The 23,801-nt window shown below is 42.8% G+C and overlaps 1 protein-coding gene across 2 annotated transcripts in view; it reads right to left on the minus strand.

The window, feature by feature from the left end:
- Window positions 1-2,265: 2,265 nt before the first annotated feature.
- The window catches only part of NKD1 (NKD inhibitor of WNT signaling pathway 1), a 129,017-nt gene continuing 107,481 nt past the window's right edge, over window positions 2,266-23,801 (minus strand). For both annotated transcript variants that reach the window (XM_079988864.1, XM_079988863.1), the window contains 4 exons: window positions 16,780-16,927; window positions 16,165-16,249; window positions 11,606-11,736; window positions 2,266-10,951 (listed from right to left, as the gene is read on the minus strand). In XM_079988864.1, coding sequence (XP_079844990.1) covers window positions 10,377-10,951; window positions 11,606-11,736; window positions 16,165-16,249; window positions 16,780-16,927 — 939 coding nt within the window. In that variant the 3' untranslated portion in view covers window positions 2,266-10,376. The remainder of the gene's footprint in view (window positions 10,952-11,605; window positions 11,737-16,164; window positions 16,250-16,779; window positions 16,928-23,801) is intronic.

Consider the following 23,801-nt stretch of genomic DNA (forward strand, 5'->3'; position numbering starts at 1 on the left):
GGTGATATTTATACTATATTAAAATGACCTGATAAAGGGGCAGCAGCCAACTGCATATTTATTTGATGCGACAGTTCCAGGTGCAAGTTGAAACTTGCAAGCAATTAACTTTTAACTTTTTATGGTTTTTATTGTACTTTTTTTGTTTTATTGCTGTAAGCTTCTTTGAACCCAGATTTTAGATTTCAAAATATAATTGCAGTCTTTTGTTTAAAAGCAGGTTTTGAGGCACAGAAGATTACAGAAGAGATCTGAGGAATAGACTTTACTGCTGGTGTTTACATAAGTGGAATGAGGCATTAGAACCCTGGACCAGTTGGTAGGCTGCTGATGGGGGTTCTGTTTTTGAATGCTACTCCACATTATTATTATTATTATTATTATTATTATTATTATTATTATCCCTGTGCTTATATCCCACCCTTCCTTCTGCAGGAATCTCAGGGCAGCTAACATATGTAAGATAAAATAATAATAAAAACAATAATTAAAAAGCACACCAATATATAGAAGAATCAAAATATAATGCAGTGTTTTCACAGATATTTTAAAAATGTAATTCTCGGTCTAGAGCAGTTCAGTCAGGATTTTGCTGTATGTGCAGATTAGCCCTCATGCTGGATGTTTTTAGACTGATGGTTTCCCAAGAAAAAAAAAAGATGGAAGCAAGAGCCCATATAGATGGCCCAAAATGGGGATGTTCCACTGGGGGTAGTTTGGTTGTCTGTATCCTCTTTGCAGGAGGCCGGGAGGGAGCAGGTGTATCTAATCCATACATTAAATACTCCAGGGTTTTATCAGGGCCTTCTAACAATTCTGCAACATTTCTACCAACCGTCAAGGTTGTATCCAGGGAAAGCCAGGACCACTCAAAAGAATGAAACCCAGCAGCAAGCCCAGCCTCACCCCCGCCAAGTTATTTTTCAACCCAGGAGTGTTTCCAGCCAACTTGACAGTCAGTTTCGATCACTGGCCAGAATTTCCTTGCCAACAGTCACCATTGCATTGTAGATACTGCACACAGTCATTTGAAGAAACTAATTAACATTCACTCTAATTTGGAAACTATTGCTTCAGGGTCTGAGACAAAGAAACAAGGAAAAACACAGCCAAATGCTCGTCGTGCCCTCAGGGCAGCAATACAGAAACTGAATTAGTAATGGAGGTGGTGTTTTCCTGGAGACAAAAACACTTGCTTTTTAGAAAACAGAGATCTAAAATGTTAAGTTCGGCCCAGGGGCCTGGAATTGGGGAGTGGGGGGACTCCTCCCTTGCTTGCTCTTGATAAACATGGCCTGTCTTAGAATATTTCTAACCATCATGCCAAAAGGCCAAACTTTAGGTCGATCAAAAGTTTGTCCCCATCTGGGGAAATTGGTTATCAAATCAAGATTCCATCTACTCAAGAGGCAGGTTGCTTCTCCAGGTGTTCATGACTAGGCCTCAGGCTTTTTTGAAAACTGAAATCAGGTTTTGCATTGCTCCCACCATTTTATGGGCTGACAAGTCCAAGTCTGATTTAAAGGTAAACAGCACCAAAACACTATGATTATCACTTTGAAAAGTCACACAAAGCCCCCAGAAAGAAAGCTGGGAAGCGTAGCTTGCTAAGGGTGCTGAAAGTTGCTTAGGAAACCCTATTCCCCTCACAGATTTCCATGAGAAGAAAAATTGATAGCTAAACCACCCTGGGAACTTTAGTTCTATGAAGGGAATAAGGATCCTCTAACAACTCTCAGCAACTTTAAGAAACTACATTCCACATGATTATTTAGGGAAAGTCTGTTTAAGTGGTTATGTTACTACTTTAAATGTATAGCATGGATGGTTCCCATGAAAGGAAAGCACATGCTGCCTATTAGCACCTGGCTAAGTGGGCAAAGTATTCCCCACTGTAGTGAGATGTAGTCTATTTCTAATTAAAGTAAAGCAACTTTCTAAATTTGCACCTGTATATCTAAAGTAGCACTTGTAAATTTTATACAGACCTGAACAGCCTTTTGTCTCAACCCCCCCCCCCCGCCCCACAATGCATTTTGGATTTTTTGGCAACCCCTACACTCCCAACAAATCTCCAATAATAATGCAACAACCACAATATAAGAAGAGTTTGCCGCAGCATCAGTGAAGGTCCTCAACAATGTGACCAAAACAATTCTTCTACTTTTTTTTAAAAAAAAGTCTAGAATACAAATGAATCAAAATGAAATGAGAACTGGAGGAATGATGACGCTGAACTTAACAAAATAAAGGGGAGAAAACGTCTGAACTAGTAAAATTTTTAATTAACAGGGGTTTCTCTTGGCACAGTTTTGCTATTAAATAAATAAAGCATTTAGTCAAAACCATCTATATTAACTATACAAAATACTGAAAAGCAAACTTTTTTTTCCTTTTTCCTTTTTTACAAAAATGTTATGGAGGCTTAAGAGTTCTGTGAATAAAAAATAACCCAAAACATAAACTGTGCTACGTGACATGTTCAGTTATTCACAATTAATGCACATTAATACAAATGCAAGACAGTATTTAAATACTGTACGTTTCTACATAACTGATATAAGTTTGTTTTTGTTTGTTTGTTTGTTTGTTTAAAAAAGCACATTGATGCCATGTTACTAAAGTTCATTTGCATTTCACAAAATCTCAGCAAGATATAGTTTGCATTTTGGAAAGTGAACAAAACATCTCAACCAGCCAACCCACACATAAGACACCCTGTTTAATTTCCTTCAGTATTCACCTTAGATTCTTTGAAAGATTAGCTCTACAGAGATCAAGAACAAAACACCCATTGATTGGGAAAAAGGTGAACCTTCTCCCCCTCCCTCCGTTCCTGGGAGCCATTTTGCTGCCATCTTTTCTGACAGAAAAACTTGCAGTGCCATTGGAAGCTTGCAGGTTCAATGTCCTGACTCAGTTGATCCAAAAGAAGGAAAGCTTTAGTTCCCAGTTGGGTGGTAAAACCTGTGTCTGAACCAGTGGTGTCATGAGGATTGGTATTTGGGGACCCCACTCTGCATGACCCTCAAATGCAGCAGGGTTGGTTTAAGTAAGTGATGCAATACACGTTTTCCTCCCCTGGTAAGATCATTAAATCCAGTCTTAAAATTACCTAACTACAATTGCTGATCTGGGATGTACCACTTCAATCCACAGGTGGAGGCTCACATACAAAAAAGTCCCTTTAGACACATGAACATATTAGCAGGTCAGGGAGACCCCTGACTGTGGGAAAAGTCGCCCAAAATGGTCAGGGGGGTGGAGCAATTGCCCAACAGAGGAAAAGTGACAATTTGTAGGTGTTTTTACCTCCATTGTTAGATGCAGCAATGCTTCTGAATACCAGTTGCTAGAAATCACTGTAGGGGTCCCACTTGTGAGTTTCCCACAGGCCACTGTGAGAACAGGGTGCTGGACTAGATAAGCCAATGGCCTGACCCAGCAGGCTCTTGTTTGTTATGTTTTAGTTTAGCAGAAAGGTGACTAACAGCGTAAATTGAGGTTTTAACATATTAATAATAATTTATTGGTTTATATTCTGCCCTTCCTCTTGAAGGAACCCACGGTGGCAAACACAGCAGTGATAAAGCATTAAAAACATTCTAAATAGTTAAAGAACATTAGCAACCAGTGATCTTGGGGCAGTCAGGAACAGTGTCTGCTATCAAATGCCTGGGTAAAAAGGAATGTTTTTAGATTTCTCCTGAAAGTCAGCAATGAGGGAGACAGATGCATGTCACTCAGGAGGGCATTCCACTGAAAAGGCCTTATCATGGAATCAGGGAGCCCACAGTGGTGACACCAATAACTCTATGTAACCCCCAGGTAATAGGCCATTGAATATTATTTGCTTGGCACTTGTAGCAATGGGGATGTTACTAGAATGGTTGTGTGTCCTCCTTTATAAAGAGCAGTTCTCTGTTTGAAACTGTCATGTATTTGAAGAGAGAAATCACTGAGTACAGGGGCCTTGAAACTGCTCATCAACTCCTGGGCTGCAGTCTGAGCAGGCACTATGTACGGGTGAATCTGCCCATTTCAGTTTCTCATTTTTCAGTTCTTAAGTCCATTTCTCCATATTTCCATACCAGATTTTTTTTTAAGTCCTCATGGACTTAAAATGAATCTCCCCTAACATATATATTATTGTATGCAGTTTCCCCTAATGTGCACAATTGTGCAAAACAATTTTCCCCAATATAATGCATTTTTGTATGTGATTCTTATTAACACACATACACACACTTTATCCAAGCATGTGCATTTTTGTACACATTATGTGTGTGGAAAACTGCATTGCAAAATCAGAGGAGTGTGCATTTCAAAGGATGTCTGCATTTCACTTTGCCTTTAAATGTGAACCAAAACAAATCTCTACTTCTATCCCTAGAGAGAATACAGATCACCTGGCCAGTCTTTCTACCATTTCATTCCTATTTGAATTTTTCAATATTTGCATCTGGACATGTGACATATGCACATTTTGTGCAAATCTGCACCCTCGTGTCATAAACAAGCAAGTCAACAGGGAGGAGGAAGAGGATCCTGGCGAGGAGTGTAGCCAGGACTGGGACATACTGGGGCAAGCTGGGAATGGGGAAGGAGAAGATTGGTGTAGGAAGTACTTACAGGGTAATGGAGGATGATGAAGGGTTGGGGGCCAGTGCACAGGAACCAGAGCAGCAGGACTCATCAACAGAGCCAGAGTGACCCCTGTCTCCATGATCATGGTGGGCTTTGAAGTGTAGGGAGCAGTGGGTGATGTGTTCCAGGAGGCTGAGGCAGGCAAGGGCCAACAGCCCAGCTCCTTAGCTGGCCAAGTGAGGCTAACTAGTTTTAGATTTGTGATTCCTCAGCTGGAGTAGGCTTGGAACAGGTGAGGGTCACATGGCTCATCAAGCCCAGATGCTGCAATCAGCAGGCAAAGTGAAAAAGGGCAGAACTGAGGTTCCTGCTCAACTACCCATGTTGATGGACCTTGACACAGGATCTCTGTGGGACACTGGGCATGTGGATTAAAACAGGACTGGGGATTTGACATACTGACTTGCCGGCCAGGGGTTCAGGGCACCTTGTGACCTTTTTGTAATGTGGTTTTTCTTTCTAGATGGTGCATAGCTGCACTGCTTGGGGACTTATCAAAGGCAATTAGGGGAGGTGGGTGTCACAATTGGAAATGGAATGTAGGACTAGACTGGCCTTTGGTCTGATTCAGCAGGACTCTTCTGGCAACTTTATGGTTCCAGCATAGCCTTCTTTCCCCCAGCATGCTACCTGCCAAGGTTCAAGAGAATTTTTTTTTTATCTTATGGAAGAGCTTTCAGGCATTTGAACCCCCAACTGGCAATCTAAAACAATGCACCTCAAAAGCAAGCTCACTGCCACCACAATGAGAACTAGGCAACTGTCCTGTGTGTTGGCTATTTTTGGTCAAGAGCAAATTTAACCATTCACATCACGTCACTGCCATTTTGCACCTACACAAAACCAGCCTTGAGAGGCATTCTCCTTGCACAACCTTGAGTTGATTTCTATCCTTTACCCCTAACCACATACATTTAATCCCCTATAAAATGATTTAAAAGGTGCTTATCCAGGAAAAATAAAAATCTTAAAGGTTAGATTAACAACACCCCAAAACACACTGCCAATGCTTGGACTAACCCAACAAAATCTTGTAGCCAACACATCCATGACTCTCTCCTGAATGAAACGAATTGCCAAAGGGAGGGGGTATTGGGAGGAGTGTTGCTTGAAGGTAAAGGTACCCCTGACCGTTAGGTCCAGTCGCTGACGACTCTGGGGTTGCACGCTCATCTTGCTCTATAGGCCAAGGGAGCTGGTGTTTGTCCTCACACAGCTTCCGGGCCATGTGGCCAGCATGACTAAGCTGCTTCTGGCGAACCAGAGCAACGCACAAAATGCTGTTTACCTTCCCTCTAGAGTGGTACCTATTTATCTACTTGCACTTTGATGTGCTTTCGAACTGCTAGGTGGACAGGAGCTGGGACCGAACAATGGGAGCTCACCCTGTCGCGAGGATTCGACCCGCCGACCTTCTGATCGGCAAGCCCTAGGCTCTGTGGTTTAGACCACAGCACCACCCGTGTCCCCTTAAAGACTCCTAAAACCATTGCTAATGCAATTTCTTTACCTCCTTCTGAGTCAAAGAGAGATATGTTCTTTTGCATTGTTGGAGTTGCCTGATTGTATGTGGAAAACATACAACAGATAGGAAGAAAACATGAAAGGAAACGACAAACACCACTTTCTTAAGAACCTAAAGACATGGCATCTTTTCTCCAATGGAATGTGTTACACTCGTGGGGTTGCATGCAGTATAACAAAATCACTTGAATACATCAGACTTTGTTTAACACTATCATATAAATAAGCTTATTCCTTCTACTAGGCATGTGATATGCCTTTTTTCTTTTTTGTAGTCCATAATTATATATACATTGGAGGAAAGGAAGGGTTTGATAACACAAGCAGCAAAATAGACTAGAACAACTCAGTGGTTAAGTAAAGACTGTTCTAACCAACTTTCCCCTCCGCAGTTTTCTATACAAAAAAATTCAGCATATAAATAATCTTTTTTTTTTAACTTTAGAATTTCAAAGGATAAACCAAATGGGCTAACTGTCACGCAGATTAACACACTTTAAAAGATCTTGCCAGACATAACTGGACCAAATGTTGACAGAAGGAAAATAACACTCATGTAAAACATGGCTGGTTTTGTTTTAAAAGGAAAGCATTGCTTAGATTTTCTATTTGAGACAAGAGTTGTAGAACTAATGAACAAGTGTTAATTCTGATCACCAGCCACAACCAAGTCAGACTCTTCAATGTATTTGGCGTCACTGTACACATCACGCTTCCTTCTTCAAACAGAACATCCCATTTTGAACTGATCAAAATTTGAGCTGGGGCTCCCCATTATTTTTTAAAATGGAAGAACATCTCACAATATTGTAAACAACAACAATCACAAATACTGAAAGAAGATAAAATGCTTTTAAAAAATCCACACTGCTTTGTGTGTGTGTGTATGTGTGTGTGTGTGGTCAGAGACTTCCTTTTAACTTGCAAATGCAACAAAGGGGTCCTGGCTTACTAGCTTGTTGACTGGTAATGGGGCCAAGGACTGTGGACAGAGGGGAAGTGCAGCCCTAGAACAACCCCTCCCCAAGATCTTCCTTTTGGTAGCTTCTGCAAAAGGCACACACCAAACTGTGCACCCCCTTCTTCAATATCCTTCGCTCTCTTGTAAACACCAAATTGCCACCTGATTAGAGCAGGAAGCCTAAAACGGTCTCCTCCCTTTGCTGCTCTGCTTGACAACTTATTTTTAATGGGATGTCCAAGTGCTGAAGGGCCAGCAGCATTGCCTTCACCTCCTTACCTACTCCAGTGAGGGTCAAGGCCACAGGCAAAGGAGCTCTTTAACTTTCTTCCTTAACTGCAATGGGAACAGCAACAGAAGTCTCTCCTTTTGAAATGCACCACTTTGTGTTTTGGTTCCCGCATAGGGGCAAGGAGGTTTTCCTGTTGCTGCTCACAGGGAGGAGCTCTTCATCTGTGTGGGGGGCAATGGGTGCTATGCAGAAAAGACAAGAGAGCTGTCTGCTGGCAGAGCCAGATGAGAAGGTCTGGTCTGATCCTAGTTCCTGTACCACAGCCTCCTCCAAATATTTTGGACTACAACTCCAATCAGCCCCAGCCAGCATGGGCAATGGTCAGGTGTGATGGGAGCTGTAGTCCAATAACAGTAGGTGAGAACGAGGTTGGGGAAGGCTGCTGTAGAAGAAGAGAGATGAAGGCTTAAGAATGCTAGTGGGTTAATGAGAAGGGATAGAGGGTGGTGAGCCAAGGGCCACCAGAAAGACAGCAAGTCCACTTGTCTTCATAATGCCCCCCTCTACATGTAGCCTTCTTGCCTCTGAGTGAGGAAACCAGAGCTCCTCGGGTAGCTGGATTTTTATCCAATGAAGCTAAATGCTGGAAGATTCAGGACACAGTTTTTAGTGATGGCGGCCAACTTTGATGGCTTTCCAAGAGGATCAGAAAAACTCATGGAGGATAAGGTTCTCCATGTCTACTAGCCACAATGTATATTTTCTACCTCCAGTGTTAGAGGTGGGTATGCCTCGGAGTGCTGTTGGGCTCTGGTCTTGCTTGCTGGCTTCCCACAGCAATCTAGGTGGCCACCATGAGAACAAGTTGCTGGACTAGACAGGGCTCTAGTCTGATCCAGCAAGCTCTTCTGTTCTTAGGATTTTATAGAATCATACAATTGTAGAGTTGGAAGACAATCGATTCCAACCCCCTGCAATGCAGGAATATGCAGCTGTCCCATACAGGGATCGAACTTGCAACATTTGCATTCTCAGCACCATGGTCTAACGAATTTGGCCCTGTGTTCTCTAGCTGCTGGTCCCGAGGGGGCGGGGGCAGGGAATCAAGCTTAACAACTCTTTGGCCATGCTTGCTCCAGGTTTACCTTTGACAGACAGTCATGACTTTTTACATCATGACTTAACCTGCTTTATGGGGTGGAGGTCATATGATAGGAATGTGGAGGGGGAGACTAGAAGACAGATGATTTTTGTTTGTTTTTAAAGAAATAGGCAGAAGTAGTAGATGCTGCAGAACCAAAAATCAAGAAGCAGCTGGGAGATTGGGGTGGGGTGAAGGAACACACATACTTGTATGTTCAAAGAGCATGTCCAAAGAGTCGCTGCTTTAAGATTAAAATGTTAATATATATTTTTTTTAAAAAAACCAACCCACAGATTTGTATAAAACACAAAAAATGTACCTGAGAGTGTGTATATTCATATATATATTCATATTTATATATATTTATATTTATATATATTTGCCAACGTTTAAAAGGTGAGAAGAGCAATATTCTGTCCACAACTCTCTCTCTAAAAGAACAATGTGGGAAATGAAGGAGCAGGAGAACCAAGCAAAAAAAGAAATCCACAACCTGCAAAATTAAATGAGTGTGTGTGTGTGTGTGCACGCACACGCACACGCACGCACACACACACACACACACGGGTGGGGGTGTAGGAAAACTATAAGCTGAAAAGTGAAGGTTAGCAATGCCCCAGCTGAGTAACAATATTGCTGTCTTATATGCCTTTGTTGTCAAGATGGCGCCCAATGCAAATTTAGAGGAAGGCATCTGATATGCAGAGTGGTGTGTGTGTGTGTGTTTGGTGAAGGAAGACCCACAGGAGATTGGCTGAAGCCAGCAACAAGCCAACTTGTGGTGTCATCACAGGGTGACACCCAAGAAGGGAAAATCCAATTCACTGAGGGTTACAGAAGCAGCCTTTGCAACAGTGAGAAAGAGAGGAATGCTACAAACGAGTGCAAACCTCTTGCTGTTGTTCAGAGTGGTGACTGTGAACAGGGATAAATGGGTGCAGTCTACCTATGCTCCCTTGCCTCTGAGGCCTATTTCACTCTTCTGGTGCCAGGACCCCACAGATCCTCTGAAGAGCCCCTATCCCGACTGCAATGAAACATGCTCCTTAATGATGGCTTTCCAACACACAACAGCCGATAAGAAAGAGAAAATATATGTTTAAATAGTACCCAATATATAAAGCAGACCGTAAAGGTGTCTGTTTAAAAAGAAAATGGTAAAAAGGGGGTGGGGAAATAAGTTGAAAAACGTAGCTCTGTTGACAAATATAGTTAGTTATTTCCACATAATTAATATTAAGATATAGCTTGCAAGGAGGTGAGGAGTAAAACATATACAGGCTACATGAATGCAATCAAATAAAAACAACCCCCCCAGCCCCACCCCGACATAGCACAATACAATCATTAAGAAGTTCTGAATTATACGAGAGGTAGCAGCTGTTTATATTCCCGGAGTCCAGAACCTTCGAACATTGCTCCCCTGATGATGGGCTTGTGTGCAATGAGGCAACGAATGGGACAAGCTGGGTGTCATAGCCTTATTGTTTTGCAGCATCTCTTCCAGTTACCGTGGAGGAAGGGATCCTTGCCAGAAGTGCATTGACAACCTGCATTCAAGCACTGCTCGTGATGATAGCTATGGCTGTTTGCTCTTGTGCACGGGTGTTCTTGTACAAGCCAAACTTTAAATCCACAAATTAATAAAGTAAGCTACACAGTCCCACATAATATAAATAGTGTTAGGTTATTATTATTATTATTAATCTTAGTGTTTTCATATAACTCCTAAGATGGGTGCTAGCGGAATATTAATGGAGTAGCAACAAGCTTAATAAGAAGAACACTTTTCTTCCGGAGTGTGGCAGCTAAAAAGGCCTCCTTCATATCGGGATGGTTCGCTAACGGACGGCAGCAGGGGCTCCATTTCATGTCTGGTAGAAGTGGTGATAGTGGTGGTGGTGTTCGTGGTGGTGGTGGTGCTCATGTCTCTGAATCATCTGCCCCACTTGGCCTTCGTACAAGATGACAGCGGGCAGGTCTCTCACGTGCTCTTTTTCAAAAACCGTCCCGGGGGGCTGGAAGGTTTTGCAGACTTGGTGAGTCTCTTTGGCCCTCTGCTTGTGTTTCTTGTAAGCCGGCTGAGGCTGCATGGGGAGATAAGGGAGGTTTGGGCCCAGCCGCGTGGTGGGGGAAGCCATCGGCACGGAGGCCCCTTGGGCAGGCTTACTCCTTACGGCCCTCCCCGCGTTGGCGGAAGAGGCATTTCTGCCCTGAGCTTTGGGAGACTTGGCAAAATGCCTGCTCGCATCTTGGCTCCGCAGCCTCTGCTGTATCTCTGCAAGCTTTGCGTAGGAGGCTTCCATCAAACTGACGTGGCTGGGGTCCGCCGCTGGCGATCTGCGCTGGTGGGCGTGGAAGATTTCTGGCTCGTGGGAACGGGACCTTGTTTGGTTTGCGACTCGGATGGGAGGGTCATGTTTTTGAGCCGCTGGTGGTGATCCTGAGAAACAAGAAGTAGAACACTTGGTCATTTTAAGGCTCTAAGTACTGATATGACAACAAAAGCAGGAAGCAGCTGAAGTAAAATAAACCAATGTACCAAACAGAGGATGAGCTAAATAATAACACTAATAATACTAATAATAATACTAATAATACTAATAATAATAATTGTTTGTTTGTTTAAAAGTAGCTCCCTAGCAGCTGTATTAATGATTATTTTTACACTTGGTGAATATAGTTGGAAATTTTAGTTTAGTTCTCACTGGGTTCCAGTTACTTGAGCACCCACAAGTCTAACGATCCAATTTTAACAACAATAAAAAGGAAGGTCGGAATAGATGAGATCTAAATTATTCTTATTATTCTTATTATTGCATTTATATCCCACTTTTTCCCTGACAGGGACTCAAGGTGGCTTACAGCTAAAACACAAACAGCTAAAAAAAGAAGGAAAAATCCAATAATAAATAAATAAATAAATAAATAAATAAATAAATAAATAATAAGTGTGTGTGTGTGTGTGTGTGTGTGTGTGTGAGAGAGAGAGAGAGAGAGAGAGAGAGAGAGAGAGAGAGAATGAGATATTAAACATATAGATCATTACAATAGCTTCTCTAGGGAGCAGCTAAATTATAGAAAATGCATAATATACCTGGTCCAAATTTTGACGTATAGTTTTCTATTCCTGCAAGATCCAAATAGTGGTTTCTCCTTTCAATGTTTTCATCAACACAATGACGATAGCATCCATTCTGTTCAGTTTTGGCTTCACCATGGTGGTACCTGTGAGAAGGAAGGGAAATTGCAATGCACATATTATTATATCCAAATCAGTGAGCACACACTGAAATGACAAGCTTTGTTTTGAAGTTATAGACAGTCAGTGCTTCTGGGAGCAATGCTCCTACAAAATTCACCCTTGGCTGGAATTCCTTGCAATGCCATATTCAATAGAGGCACACATGTAATGTTGCTGGGGCCCCAGCACCCACAGGAAGCTGGGAACAGACCTCAGAGGGTGGGCAGACAGAGCTAGGCAGACCAATGCTTCAAAATTTTTTTAAGTATTTTACTGTTTTTAACAGGTTTGCTTTTATTACTTTGTATTTTACAATGGTGTTTTAAAATGTTGTAAGATCCCTTCAATCCCAGCTTGGGAAAAAGGCAGGATATAAATACTTAAAATAATAATAGTTGGCCATAGGGTACCCCTCGCAATCCTAATGTATTTGGCAAAGGGGAGACTGCAGGTAAAAACTCCAGGAGATAAAGAACACACTCCTGATTGGAGGGGGAAATAGTTTTAATAAAGGCGGATCAACTGTTGGCTGAATAAGTCCATCTCTCTTTCCTGTTCAAGCACTACCATTTCATATATAGCAGAGCTATTTCCTGAGAATGAATTTCTGAAATACCAGCCATTTATGAGCCAAACAAGGAAAGGAAAAATGGGAAGAATCTTAGCTTTAACAACGATGAGGCCAAGAATGTGGCACAATAAAATGCACCATGTCCCAACAGAACGACGTCTACATATGTAAACAATTTATTTAAAAGAACAAAAACAGACAAGTCATTTTTTTTAAAAAAAAAAAGACACAAAGCCTGACCCTTTCATGGAGATTTGTGTAACTGCTAAAATGCAACAGAACAGCCTCAGATATGCAGATGACACAACTTTTGATGGCAGAAAGTGAGAAGGAATTAAAGAACCTCTTAATGAGGGTGAAAGAGGAGAGCACAAAATATGGTCTGAAGCTCAACATCAAAAAAACGAAGATCATGGCCACTGGTCCCATCACCTCCTGGCAAATAGAAGGGGAAGAAATGGAGGCAGTGAGAGGTTTTACTTTCTTGGGCTCCATGATCACTGCAGATGGTGACAACAGTCATGAAATTAAAAGACGCCTGCTTCTTGGGAGAAAAGTGATGACAAACCTAGACAGCATCTTAAAAAGCAGAGACATCATCTTGCCGACAAAGATTCGGAAGTGTGAGCTGGACCATAAAGAAGGCTGATCGCCGAAGAATTGATGCTTTGAATTATGGTGCTGGAGGTGACTCTTGAAAGTCCCATGGACTGCAAGAAGATCAAACCTATACATTCTGAAGGAAATCAGCCCTGAATGCTCACTGGAAGGACAGATCCTGAAGCTGAGGCTCCAATACTTTGGCCACCTCATGAGAAGAGAAGACTTCTTGGAAGAGACCATGATGTTGGGAAAGATTGAGGGCACAAAGAGAAAGGGATGACAGAGGACAAGATGGTTGGACAGTGTTCTTGAAGCTACTAACATGAGTTTGACCAAACTGCGGGAGGCAGTGGAAGACAGGAGTGCCTGGCGTGCTCTGGTCCATGGGGTCACAAAGAGTCTGACATGACTAACGGACTAAACAACAACAACAACAAAATGCAACAGAGATTACTTTCTTTGCACATACCCCTCTCAATAACAAATTGGTAGCCACTGAATTTATTACTGTACAGTGGTACCTCGGGTTACAAATGCTTTGGGTTACATGTTTTCAGGATTACTTCCGGGTTTCGCCGCTCGCACATGCGCAGAAGACCAAATCGCGTCACGCGCATGTGCCAACACGACACTGCGGGTTACAGACGTGCCTCCATCATGGATTACATCCGCAACCCGAGGTTCCACTGTATTTTAACAGCCAGGACGTGGAAGAGGCATTTGTAGGACGTTTTCAGGTGTAAGAATAAGAACCTGGCTACCTTGAGTACTACGCTCTTTGACTTGTATAGGGCGCATCATTTGCTGATCCACTCTGGCAGGAAACATAGTGGGCCAATCCTGATCAAGAGATTTCCCAATTCCTGGCTAGGAGCATCATGCCAAGTTTCTCTAAAAATGCTATCTGATTGTTGTCTTGATTATTTTCATCCAAGGTTGGACTATGCTATGATTCGGGGCCAACATTAGCAACTGGCATCTTCAGGCAACTGCTGGGGAATCAGAGGCCTGGCAGGGTCCAATGGTAAGGGAGGTCCACCCTTAGTAAGCGGCTACAAGGCACCATGTTAAACCTCCTACATTGCTGTGGAGCAATGCCATCTTGGGGGCCACTGTGGGAGATATAAAATGGTGGCCACCCAGCAGCAATTGAAAGATCACTGCTGCTACTAGATAAGCCCATAGAGTGGGTGTGGGGTGCAGGAATGGGCCCATAGAGGATAATATGTCAAGGGCTCCCCTTCAAGCCTGGGGCAAGCTTTAGATCCCAATCCACGACACACCATTGGCTCCTGATACCAGTCACATTCCAATTATTGCATTTATAGCCCACCTTTTTCTCCAAGTTGCTCAAGGTAGTAAACATGGTTCTCCCTCTCCTCATTTAATCCCCACAACAACCCTGGGTGGTAAGTTAGGCTGAGAAGCAGTTACTGGCCCAAGGTCACCCAAACTAGAACCCTGGTCTCCCAGGTACTAGTGCGACACACTCTAACCACTACAGCACGCTGGTTCAAAAAGCCGCAGCATAGAGAGAGGGTCTCAACAGTTGCCCATAACTGTGCAAAGTCACCAAAGCCCATTTCTGAGAATATCTGCAGACGCTGTTGTTGTTCTGTAATAGTGCATGTAAAAAAACAAAGAAGCAGGCAAAGAAGATATAGGATTGTTTTAATCTGTTCTACAATGGTTTTTTAGATGGCAAGCGGGCATTCAACTCGGCACTTTCACTGTGCTGCATTTTAAATGTGTTGCTACCTGCACAGTGCCCCGAGGATAAGGTGGGATAGACATCAAAAATACATGAATAAAACTGATGAAAAGGCATGATATTGGGGCAAATCTTAGCCAAATGCTTCTCTTTGCTAATCTTTGCCAACAACATGACAAGATGTTTTTCAGGGAAACAAGGTCTCTTCCCAGACTGGCATCCAAAACAATATTGTGCATTCCTTCAGGGAGATACAACTTCAAATAAATCCTGTTTTATCTAATCTTTTCAAGGCTGCAAGTATACCTGCAGCTGTGCATGAAAGAGACCACTGTCTCTCTGCTTTGCTGGAAACTGATGCACCCTGAGTCACACCAGAAAAATAACACACACACACACACACACACACACACTCATTTTTTAGATATTCTCTGAAGGGCATTTCTCAAAATTCTTTTTAAAGCACAGATCATCATTTTTCTTAAATGGTTCATAAGAAATCCTGCTTCCAATCTTCATACTGTACATTGTTGTTGCCTGCCAGCAGAAACTCATGCTGCTATAAATCTGTTAGCCTTTCAGGTTCCAAAGGGGTCTTTGTCAGTTTTGCTGCAAAAGATCAACCGTGGCTACCCCCTTTATTGTGAAATGCAGTTGCCAGGAGGTGAGAGGGCTCTGGTTTGGATGGGACCTTAGCAGTGGGGGTGGGAAGGAGGTTAACCCTTTCCTCCAGATGGTTTTCCCAGTTGAAACTGCCCCGATGCATACAATTATGAGTCCTGTATGTAGCATGCAGGTAAGTTACATGTGTTTACTTGTAGCTGGCAAATATCTTAAGATGGGCAATACCTACAAGAGAGCAGCGCAAGCAAAGAAAGATTGATGGTGGCTTTAAAGAGTGGTTGAAACATAGGTATTTCCTTATCAATAAGCTTTTCATGAGTGAAGTGAGGATTTGGCAGCAGCTGGCAAGGCAGCCTCTGAAGCAAGGTCTGGAGAAAGCTGGACACCTCATTACTGAAAAGGAGCTTGCTGTTAAGTCTGTAATGCTTGGAAGTCTGTAACTACAAGGGCGCAGTCAATCAGATGGGGCCTTCTCACCAGATTATCTTCTGGCTGGGCGATGAACGAATCAGGTGGCAAGGCTCCGTTTGATAGGCTCCACCCATGTGGTCCCAAGATTCTATGCATCATTATGGCAACATAGGAGCAAGCTGACACAGCAGCATTTGATGTAAGCCCAACTTCTTTTTCTTTAGCAAAGAATTATATACCGCTTAATGAACAAAAACTTCTAAATGGTTTCAAAAAGAAAGAAATAAAATAAAACATGCATATGAAGATCAAAACAACAAGGAGACATAGCATTTAGATAAAACCAGCAGAGCTTTAAAAATCAAATATGCATAATAAAATGACAGGTCTGAGTAGGCTTGCCTAAAAAACAAATTTTAAATCCTAAGCCTGTCAGGGCTGACCTTAAAGATCCCTAATCATGAGACAAATGAAGAATTGCTTCCAGCTCACCTGAGGGAGCCCCTCTGCTTCTTCTCACAACTCCTCAGTTCTTCATTGGCCTTGCTTTCCGTTCGGTGCCTTGAGCTCTGAAGATCTGCCCCCACAACACATACACACAAAACCATGTTCATTTTCCTATTGTTATTATTTTAACCATTCCCATTGTTTTCAGAATGAACATACAACAAACATCTTCCCTCACCAAGAGTGCTATATCTTGCCATTTCCCTCTTATTATTGACATTCTTACATGGCTTAACAAGTGGGGGCCATCTACCATTTAAATGAACTGAGCAGGGGAACATCATCTCCTGCATGACCACACATGGAGGGAGTGGAAAGATCCACCATCCACAGAAGAATTCTTTAGTTTTGTGTTATGTGGAGGGGGAGAAATGTTTGGGAATAAAAGGAAAAAAGTGATTTAAAGGAGATTGGGGATCAGGATCCCAAAAAGATTCTCCAGTTAAAAGGATCAGGCAGTAGGTGATATGAAAAGCTGCCCATCAGCGATGGCAAAACTAGTTTAGATGGACAGACAACCAACCTGGTAAGTCAGTTTTATATGCTTCTGCGTAATGAGTTGACAAATCCGCCATCGGAAATTCAGAATCAAACTCTTACCAGCATGGTTCAGTAGGATACTTTTCTTCTTCTGACTCCCATCTGGAGCTACGGTGAGCTTCACCCGCAAGGTTTTACTGGAGCTGGGAGAGTGGTTTACTGAAGCATCAACTACTTCATAAATGGTATGAAGCAAGCTGGTGATGTCCTAGAATCAAGGATGAAACAAGCAGAGGAAGACAAATGCGTCAAGAACAGAAATAAAGAATGAGGTGCTTTTTCCCCGCTCAGAGAAAATCGCCTCTTACTTCATTCACAGAAATTTTCTCTTGTTACTATTGACAATTCCACAACAATGTGTTTACATTCTGTGACATCACAGCAACTCAATCAATGACAGAGTGTCTACGAAAGAAGATGACAGCCAGTTTTGTGAATTACATGCATAAGATGTCTGTTTCAAAAGCTGTTATTGAGCAATTTGGGGGTTTCTTTTTGTTACAGTTAGCAAAAGTTATGTCCAAACTGTTTTAACTTACACGATGGCTCTTCAATTAATGAACTGTATTAATGACACAAATATCAGCTTGCCTCCTCATTGACACCAACCATACCCATTCACTTGTCAGTTCTCTGTGTCTCTTCTGTGTCCCTGGACTAATTCCAGGTACTTGGAGCAAATGAGATATTGATGCCCTACTTTGTGCAAGTATTGGAGGGCCTACCAGTTGAGAGCTTGCTTCAGTGCAAAGTCAGACTTTCACATGCTGACCCTGAAGCATCATCCATGCCAATTAAAAACCAAAAACCCATCTGGTTGTATCAGAGGAAGAAGTGAGACTGCAAGTGAGATTCCATAGGCTTGCGAGGTAACAATAATTTCTTGGTTCCTCCCTCTCTGAACTCCCTCCATGGTCAGCCAATCCATCTGGCTCAATCTGAGGAAGGGGCAAGGCAGCAAGGTCCACTCTATTGGCTCAACTTTGCCCAGCTACCTCCATTTGCAGCCTTTCCTCTGAGTGCAGTAGAAGTGGAAACATAAGACAGGAGGGAACTACCACCTAGATAATCCTCTCCTCCCCAAACCATGCAGTGGTTACAGTTCTTGAACTTCTGTATTTTTCAATCACTCCCATTCCTTTCTTAGTTTTTGTTATGTCTGTTAAACCCCAAGCAAATATTTTAAAACCATCATGTACATAAAAGTGCGCTGGCAAGAAGGCAGCGTACAGATGCAGAAAGTAAATAAATAATCACATGAGCTCAGAGAAATGGAAAAGGTATGTTACAACAAGATACCCTCTAAACTTTTGCAGGAATGATCCTGCCAACGACATTCAACAAGGATCTAGTTGCCACTCAAAGATTCATCCCTTGATGAGGGGCCTGTATCAATCCATTGCAACCACCTTTTATTGGAGGTATTGTTATAGAAGGGAATTCCTGAGTACTAAATGTTACATCTGAATGAGCTCCCCAAAATGTGTGTGTTTATTTTCCCAAGAGAATCTGACAAGCTTTGGGAAAGAATGGTAAAATTATAGCTGTCCAGTGCTTTGCCTGTAGTAGTTTTAGGTCCCTTTTTTTTTTTTTTTTTTTTGGGCATGACATGCCAGAAGGCATTGAACCACCGAAGCAAATGGCTTTAAAGGAGATAAGACCTTGAGCCTTCGGGCCCAGAAAGGCAGGTTAATTAAAAGCCAAAAAGGTTCAATCTCTACTGTGAGTTATAACTGAAGTTAACAGAATGACTCCATATATACACTGATTCTAACTTAATATATAGTATGCCAGTGTCCATCTGTCCCACAGAACTCTTCCTTCAGTCTCAGCTCTGAACACACTGGGTGAGTTATGTCTCTGGTCACAAGCAAGTACACACACACACAAGCAAGCAATATCATTCAAAATCTTCTGACAGCTTAAATCCATCCTTTTGACATGTCCAAAATGCCAGCTAGCTGTTTGGTAGGAGACAGGTGGCCATCTGAACATTCTCACCTATCAGAAACTCCATTAACAAACCCAGCACCTCTAGAAACAAGGCTCCACAGATAAGAGGCAAACCCACTACACTGCTTACAAGGAATTTTGTTGAGGAACAGTGACAGAACACACAGGCAACACACCTCTCTTTGAAACCCCAATCTGTTTTCTAACACATCAGGTCAAAAAGTTCAGCACTTCACACATGACTAAGCTGAGAAGGTTTGGATGGTTGCAAATTACTTTGCTGCTCTTCAGCCATAGGTAGTCTCCACTGCCGGAAGGTCCAACTCAATCAACAGTTGTCCTGCATTCTGATTGTGTCATTGAGTTCTTGCCTAGTCTTCTGTACCTCCAAGACACACATACACTCATCATGTAATCTGCTACGAAATTGAAGTTCTCTGTAGAATGGGGCTACCTCAGTGGTACAGCAACTGCCTTGCATGCAGAAGGTCTCAGGTTCAATCTTAAGTAGCTCCTGGTAGGGCAGGCAATTCCCCCTGCCTGCAACGCCACTCCAAGTCAGTGTGGGCAATACTAGACTACATGGACTGACAGTCTGACTTGTTTTCAAATCACTGGCCCTGCTGGCTGGGACTGATGGGAACCGAGAGTCCAACAACTGATAACTGGTTCCGCATCCCTGAGCAATCCATTAGTAAACTGAAAAGCCACTGAAAAGGGAGAAAAACTCCTCACTAGGCTGAAGATCTACATCAAGGATGGGTAGCTTATGGCCCTTCAGGTGTTGTTGGACTACAACTCCCATCATTCCTGACCATCAGCCATGCTGACTGGAGCTGATAGGCATTGGAGCCCAGCAACTGAAGGGCCACAGGTTCCCCATCTTTGACAAAGACTGAATGTGTGAATTTGGCTTTCACTGGCCAAATTATTATATAGCCATGGGTGGCGGAGTGGAATAGCATTGCACTACTGCCCTGTTAAGAACATACGAAGTGCCTGTTGGATCAGGCCAGTGGCCCACTTAGTCCAGCATTCTGTTCTCACAGGGGCCACCCAGATGCCTGTGGGAAGCCTGCAAGCAGGACCCCAGTACAAGAGTCCCCTCCCTTCCAGTTTCCAGCAACTGTTATTCAGAAGCATCCCTGCCTTCAACTGTGGTGGCATAGTATATCCATCATGCCTGGTGGCCACTGATAGATAGTCCTATCCTCCATGAACTTGTCCAATCCTTTTCCAAAGCCATCCAATGCCTTCACCATAATCATATTAAAAACCAACATGCTGAACCACAAAACCAGGATTCCACCTAAAGTTGATGTCTCGGTCGCAAAATTTGGGTTTATGCATGTGAGGTGTTTTCTTTCAACACATATGTCCTGTAGAAGCACATGAAATACTCGCACTGGTGGTAGATGAGGTAGACTATGATCTGCTGTTCCACCCCCCACCCCCCGTAATGCATAAGGAGGTACATTTGTTAGGAGTGGCCCATTGTAAAGATGCTGTGTGCAGTTCTCTGACCATAATTAGATTCACAAATGCTTCAGCCTAGTTTCAAGGTGAGAACGCATTAACTGCTGTGCATTTTTCACCTCATTATATTTTATGGAGAAAACCGCTCTCTGACCTAACTGCACAATGTTTACAAGGATTTCCCTAATCTTGCAACACATATAATAATTACGTTACACTCATGTAATTTTCACACCAAGGTCAGATGTAGCTTAGAAATCCTGCCAACCTTGCTTAGCCAAAAAAGCTACTCAAGACCATTAGGACTACAATCTTATCCTTATTTACCTGGATGGAAGTCCTAATGAACTCAGTGAGGCTTACTTCCAAGTAATGGAATGCCCTCCCATCAGATGTCAAGGAGATTAAGAACTACACAACTTTTAGAAGACATCTGTAGGCAGCCCTATATCAGGAAGTTTTTAACGTTTGTCGTTTTATTACGCTTTTATATTCTGCTGGAAGCAGCCCAGAGTGGCTGGGGATACCTAGCCAGATGGGTAGGGTATAAATAATAAAATTATGATGATTATTAAACCATTTTAAGATTGGGCTGAGAGTAAATGTATCTTTCTTACAAATTCTATATACTCAGAAGCATGTCCTATTGACTTCTATGGGACACACTCCCAAGTAAGTGCATATAGGATTGCAGTCTTAGGCAATCGTTCCGTGGCAGTGTAGTAGTACCTCCAGCAAATAACTTTTAAAATCCATAGAAATAGCACCCTGAAATGCATTATTTTAAGAGAAATCGCGTACATATTAGGAGAAATGCACAAATGTGTATGAAGTTTTGTGCGGATCTTCTTCAATAAAAGAAGCAAAAACTGATAAAAGGAGAAACATGTTTGTTTGTTTGTTTATTGTATTGTATTCATTGCATGTCTATCCCGCCCTTTTCTCCAAGGAGCTCAAGTTGGTCACATGGTTCTCCCTCTCATTTAATCCCCACAACTCTGTGAGGTTGGTTACGCTGAGAGGCAGGTAATGCCCCAAAGTCACACAGTAAACCCTGGTCTCCCAGGTCCTACTCTGACACTCCAACCACCACACATTGGCTCACACACACAAAAATTAGAGAAACCAAGACTGACAGGCTCTTCCATCCCTAACAGAATCTGGTCTAAAAGACCCAGTGTGGAATGGTGGTTAGCGTAAAAACATTAGGCTCAAATCAATAACAACCCCACCTTTGGCGAATGTTGGAATCAGGCCTAAGGTAGATCAGGAAGAAAGCAGTGAGGGGATGTGAGATAGGAAAAGATGGAAGGGGAGAGAGGGAGAGAGGGAGAGAGGGAGAGAGAGGGAGAGAGGGAGAGAGAGAGAGAGAGACCTGGTAAGTTGAAGCCTCAAGGCTGGCAAACTCTGTATGCTCTATTCCAAGTTTGAAGTCCAATTATTAACAACCATATGAAGCTAATTACAAGGCAGCTGTCAAGCTCCCTAAAAGCCTCTCGTGATATATAACGAGTTCATTTCTGCATGGCACAAGGAATGCTGGGAAGCAATATTAGCCAAGTTTTGCAGTTATATCCACATTACAGTGTGGAAAGTTATCTCCCTCTCACGCCAAAAAGACCATAAATGGCATTTTTTCCTTCTTCTCAGTCTTCTCACCCTGGACATTAATGACACTGTTTCAAGTACAGCGGCTGGATGCTAATTTTATAATTTGCCATCACATTAATTATGCTCCCGAGTACACGCCACAATCATTTCAAAAGAAGCCTGTTGAAGATCTGAACTTGGAAGTGAAAAAGAAAAAATGAAAGGGGGGGGACGACCCAAAACACCACAAAAGAGGTATCTCAAGAAAACCATCAAAGCAGCATTACGTTTAGAATGATCTTAAACAGAGGACTGCCGATCTCCAAAGAGTTTCCTTCTAAGATGGAGATTTGAGTACTTTTCATGGAGAATTTGTTATTACAAAAGCAAGAGCTTGAGTTAAAAGCGCGGGGGTGGGGGAGCACACACACTTTTCCTTTAGGGTTTTTTGGTCATTTGAGAGTACAGATGACATTTTGCCCTATGCATAACTTGTACTCTGTCTTACGTTCCAGTCAGTGATTTGGATACACAAAGAGCCTCCCCCCCCCACAAGGCTCTACAGAAAGAGTGGCAATCAACAGTCCAGAATGCCTAACAGTAGAGAGGGTCACAACTCAACTCATTAAAAGAACACATGGGAGTGGGGGGAACGCCAGGCCAATTGGGCTAGCCCCATTTCAGCGTGGGCAGCTACCACACCCAGCAGGTGTAGCTGCTATGCCCATAAAGCAATCTGCCCCCTCCTTCTCCAGTTTGCTTGGCAGAAGTCTCTTTCTGTTTGTTTTTACTAGGCTGCCAAGAGGTTAGAAACCTTTGTTCCATGGTCAACATGGAAACACAGGCTACATTATATTTTACTATCATCATCATCATCATCATCATCATCATCATCATCATTACAGGCTAGTAAATGTTGTTGACTGCTGGGAGGAGCACAGAAAGAAGAAACGCCGTGGTATACCCACAACAGCACAACCGGATGCCTTCATCTGCCCCAGCTGGAACGAAACACGACTTTCCTGAATCGGTCTCTACAGCCAAAGCAGGCGCTGCTACACTCCAATGGTTTGACCTCGCCCCCGAAGGCACACTCTTCCATGGTCTCCCGAAACAGACAGATGCCAACCAAATTTTGTCGGCTTATGTATCAGGCTGATGCACAGGTACATACTGCTAAAGCAAAGTGGGGAGAAGGCATGACGGAATTAAGAGCTGTGGCAATGTGAGCATGCCTGACGCTCTAATGCAAAATTCTGGAAAAAAGAAGATTTCCACCGTCACGCTTTGTAATTTGGAATACCAAAATCCAAGGAGAAGCAGAGTTTTCTAACAGTTCTACAGTCTGTGCCAGGGGTGGGAAATGAAGGAGAGAGGTATGTCTGCGCAGAAACTAGTCTAATATACAAAAGTAAAATCTACTTTCATTGCTTTGCCCACTTTTGGCCCTACCCAAAACTAGTAGGTGGCTCCTGGAAAGTTGCCCAGATGGGGATGAAAAGGGTTCCACAGCCCTGATCTGTGCATAAGTTTCCTGAGAGGCTTGCATGCCCCAAGACACCCTACGCTGTCTTCATCTGATTTATGGAAAGGCACCAGCTATATTTTGCTGCTTTGCAATTAAATCTGATGGTGGGCAGCCTGAGATTTGACAGAGATGGCAGCCTGGACCTCTGCTCCATACCTATAAATATGGTTGACTGACGTCGTTAATCTCCCTGGAAATAATTTCAAAAGGGGCCCTTGCTATTTCAATAGCTCAGCTATAAAGGCAGGAGGGGAGCCAAAAGGAGCATATGTTTGCAAGGGTTTGTTTTGACACTCCGTTTAAAGTATCATTTGTTTGAGATTTTTATCCCTTCAAAAACAAGCCCCTTTAAAACGCCTTTGTTTTTAAATGGCTAATCCCCGGCATCAAAACGACGACATGCTTAACAAAACAAAATAGCGCAGGGTATTCCAAAAGCAGGAGATTTCAAAGCTGCTTCACGTGCAGGCGTGGCTGCAAAATCAAGCGACGACTGAACATATACAAATGGCCTGGCAGAGATCACGTAAAGCCA

The sequence above is a fragment of the Podarcis cretensis genome, assembly GCF_951804945.1.
Source record: "Podarcis cretensis genome assembly, chromosome: 8".
In the NCBI taxonomy this organism is placed as follows: domain Eukaryota; kingdom Metazoa; phylum Chordata; class Lepidosauria; order Squamata; family Lacertidae; genus Podarcis; species Podarcis cretensis.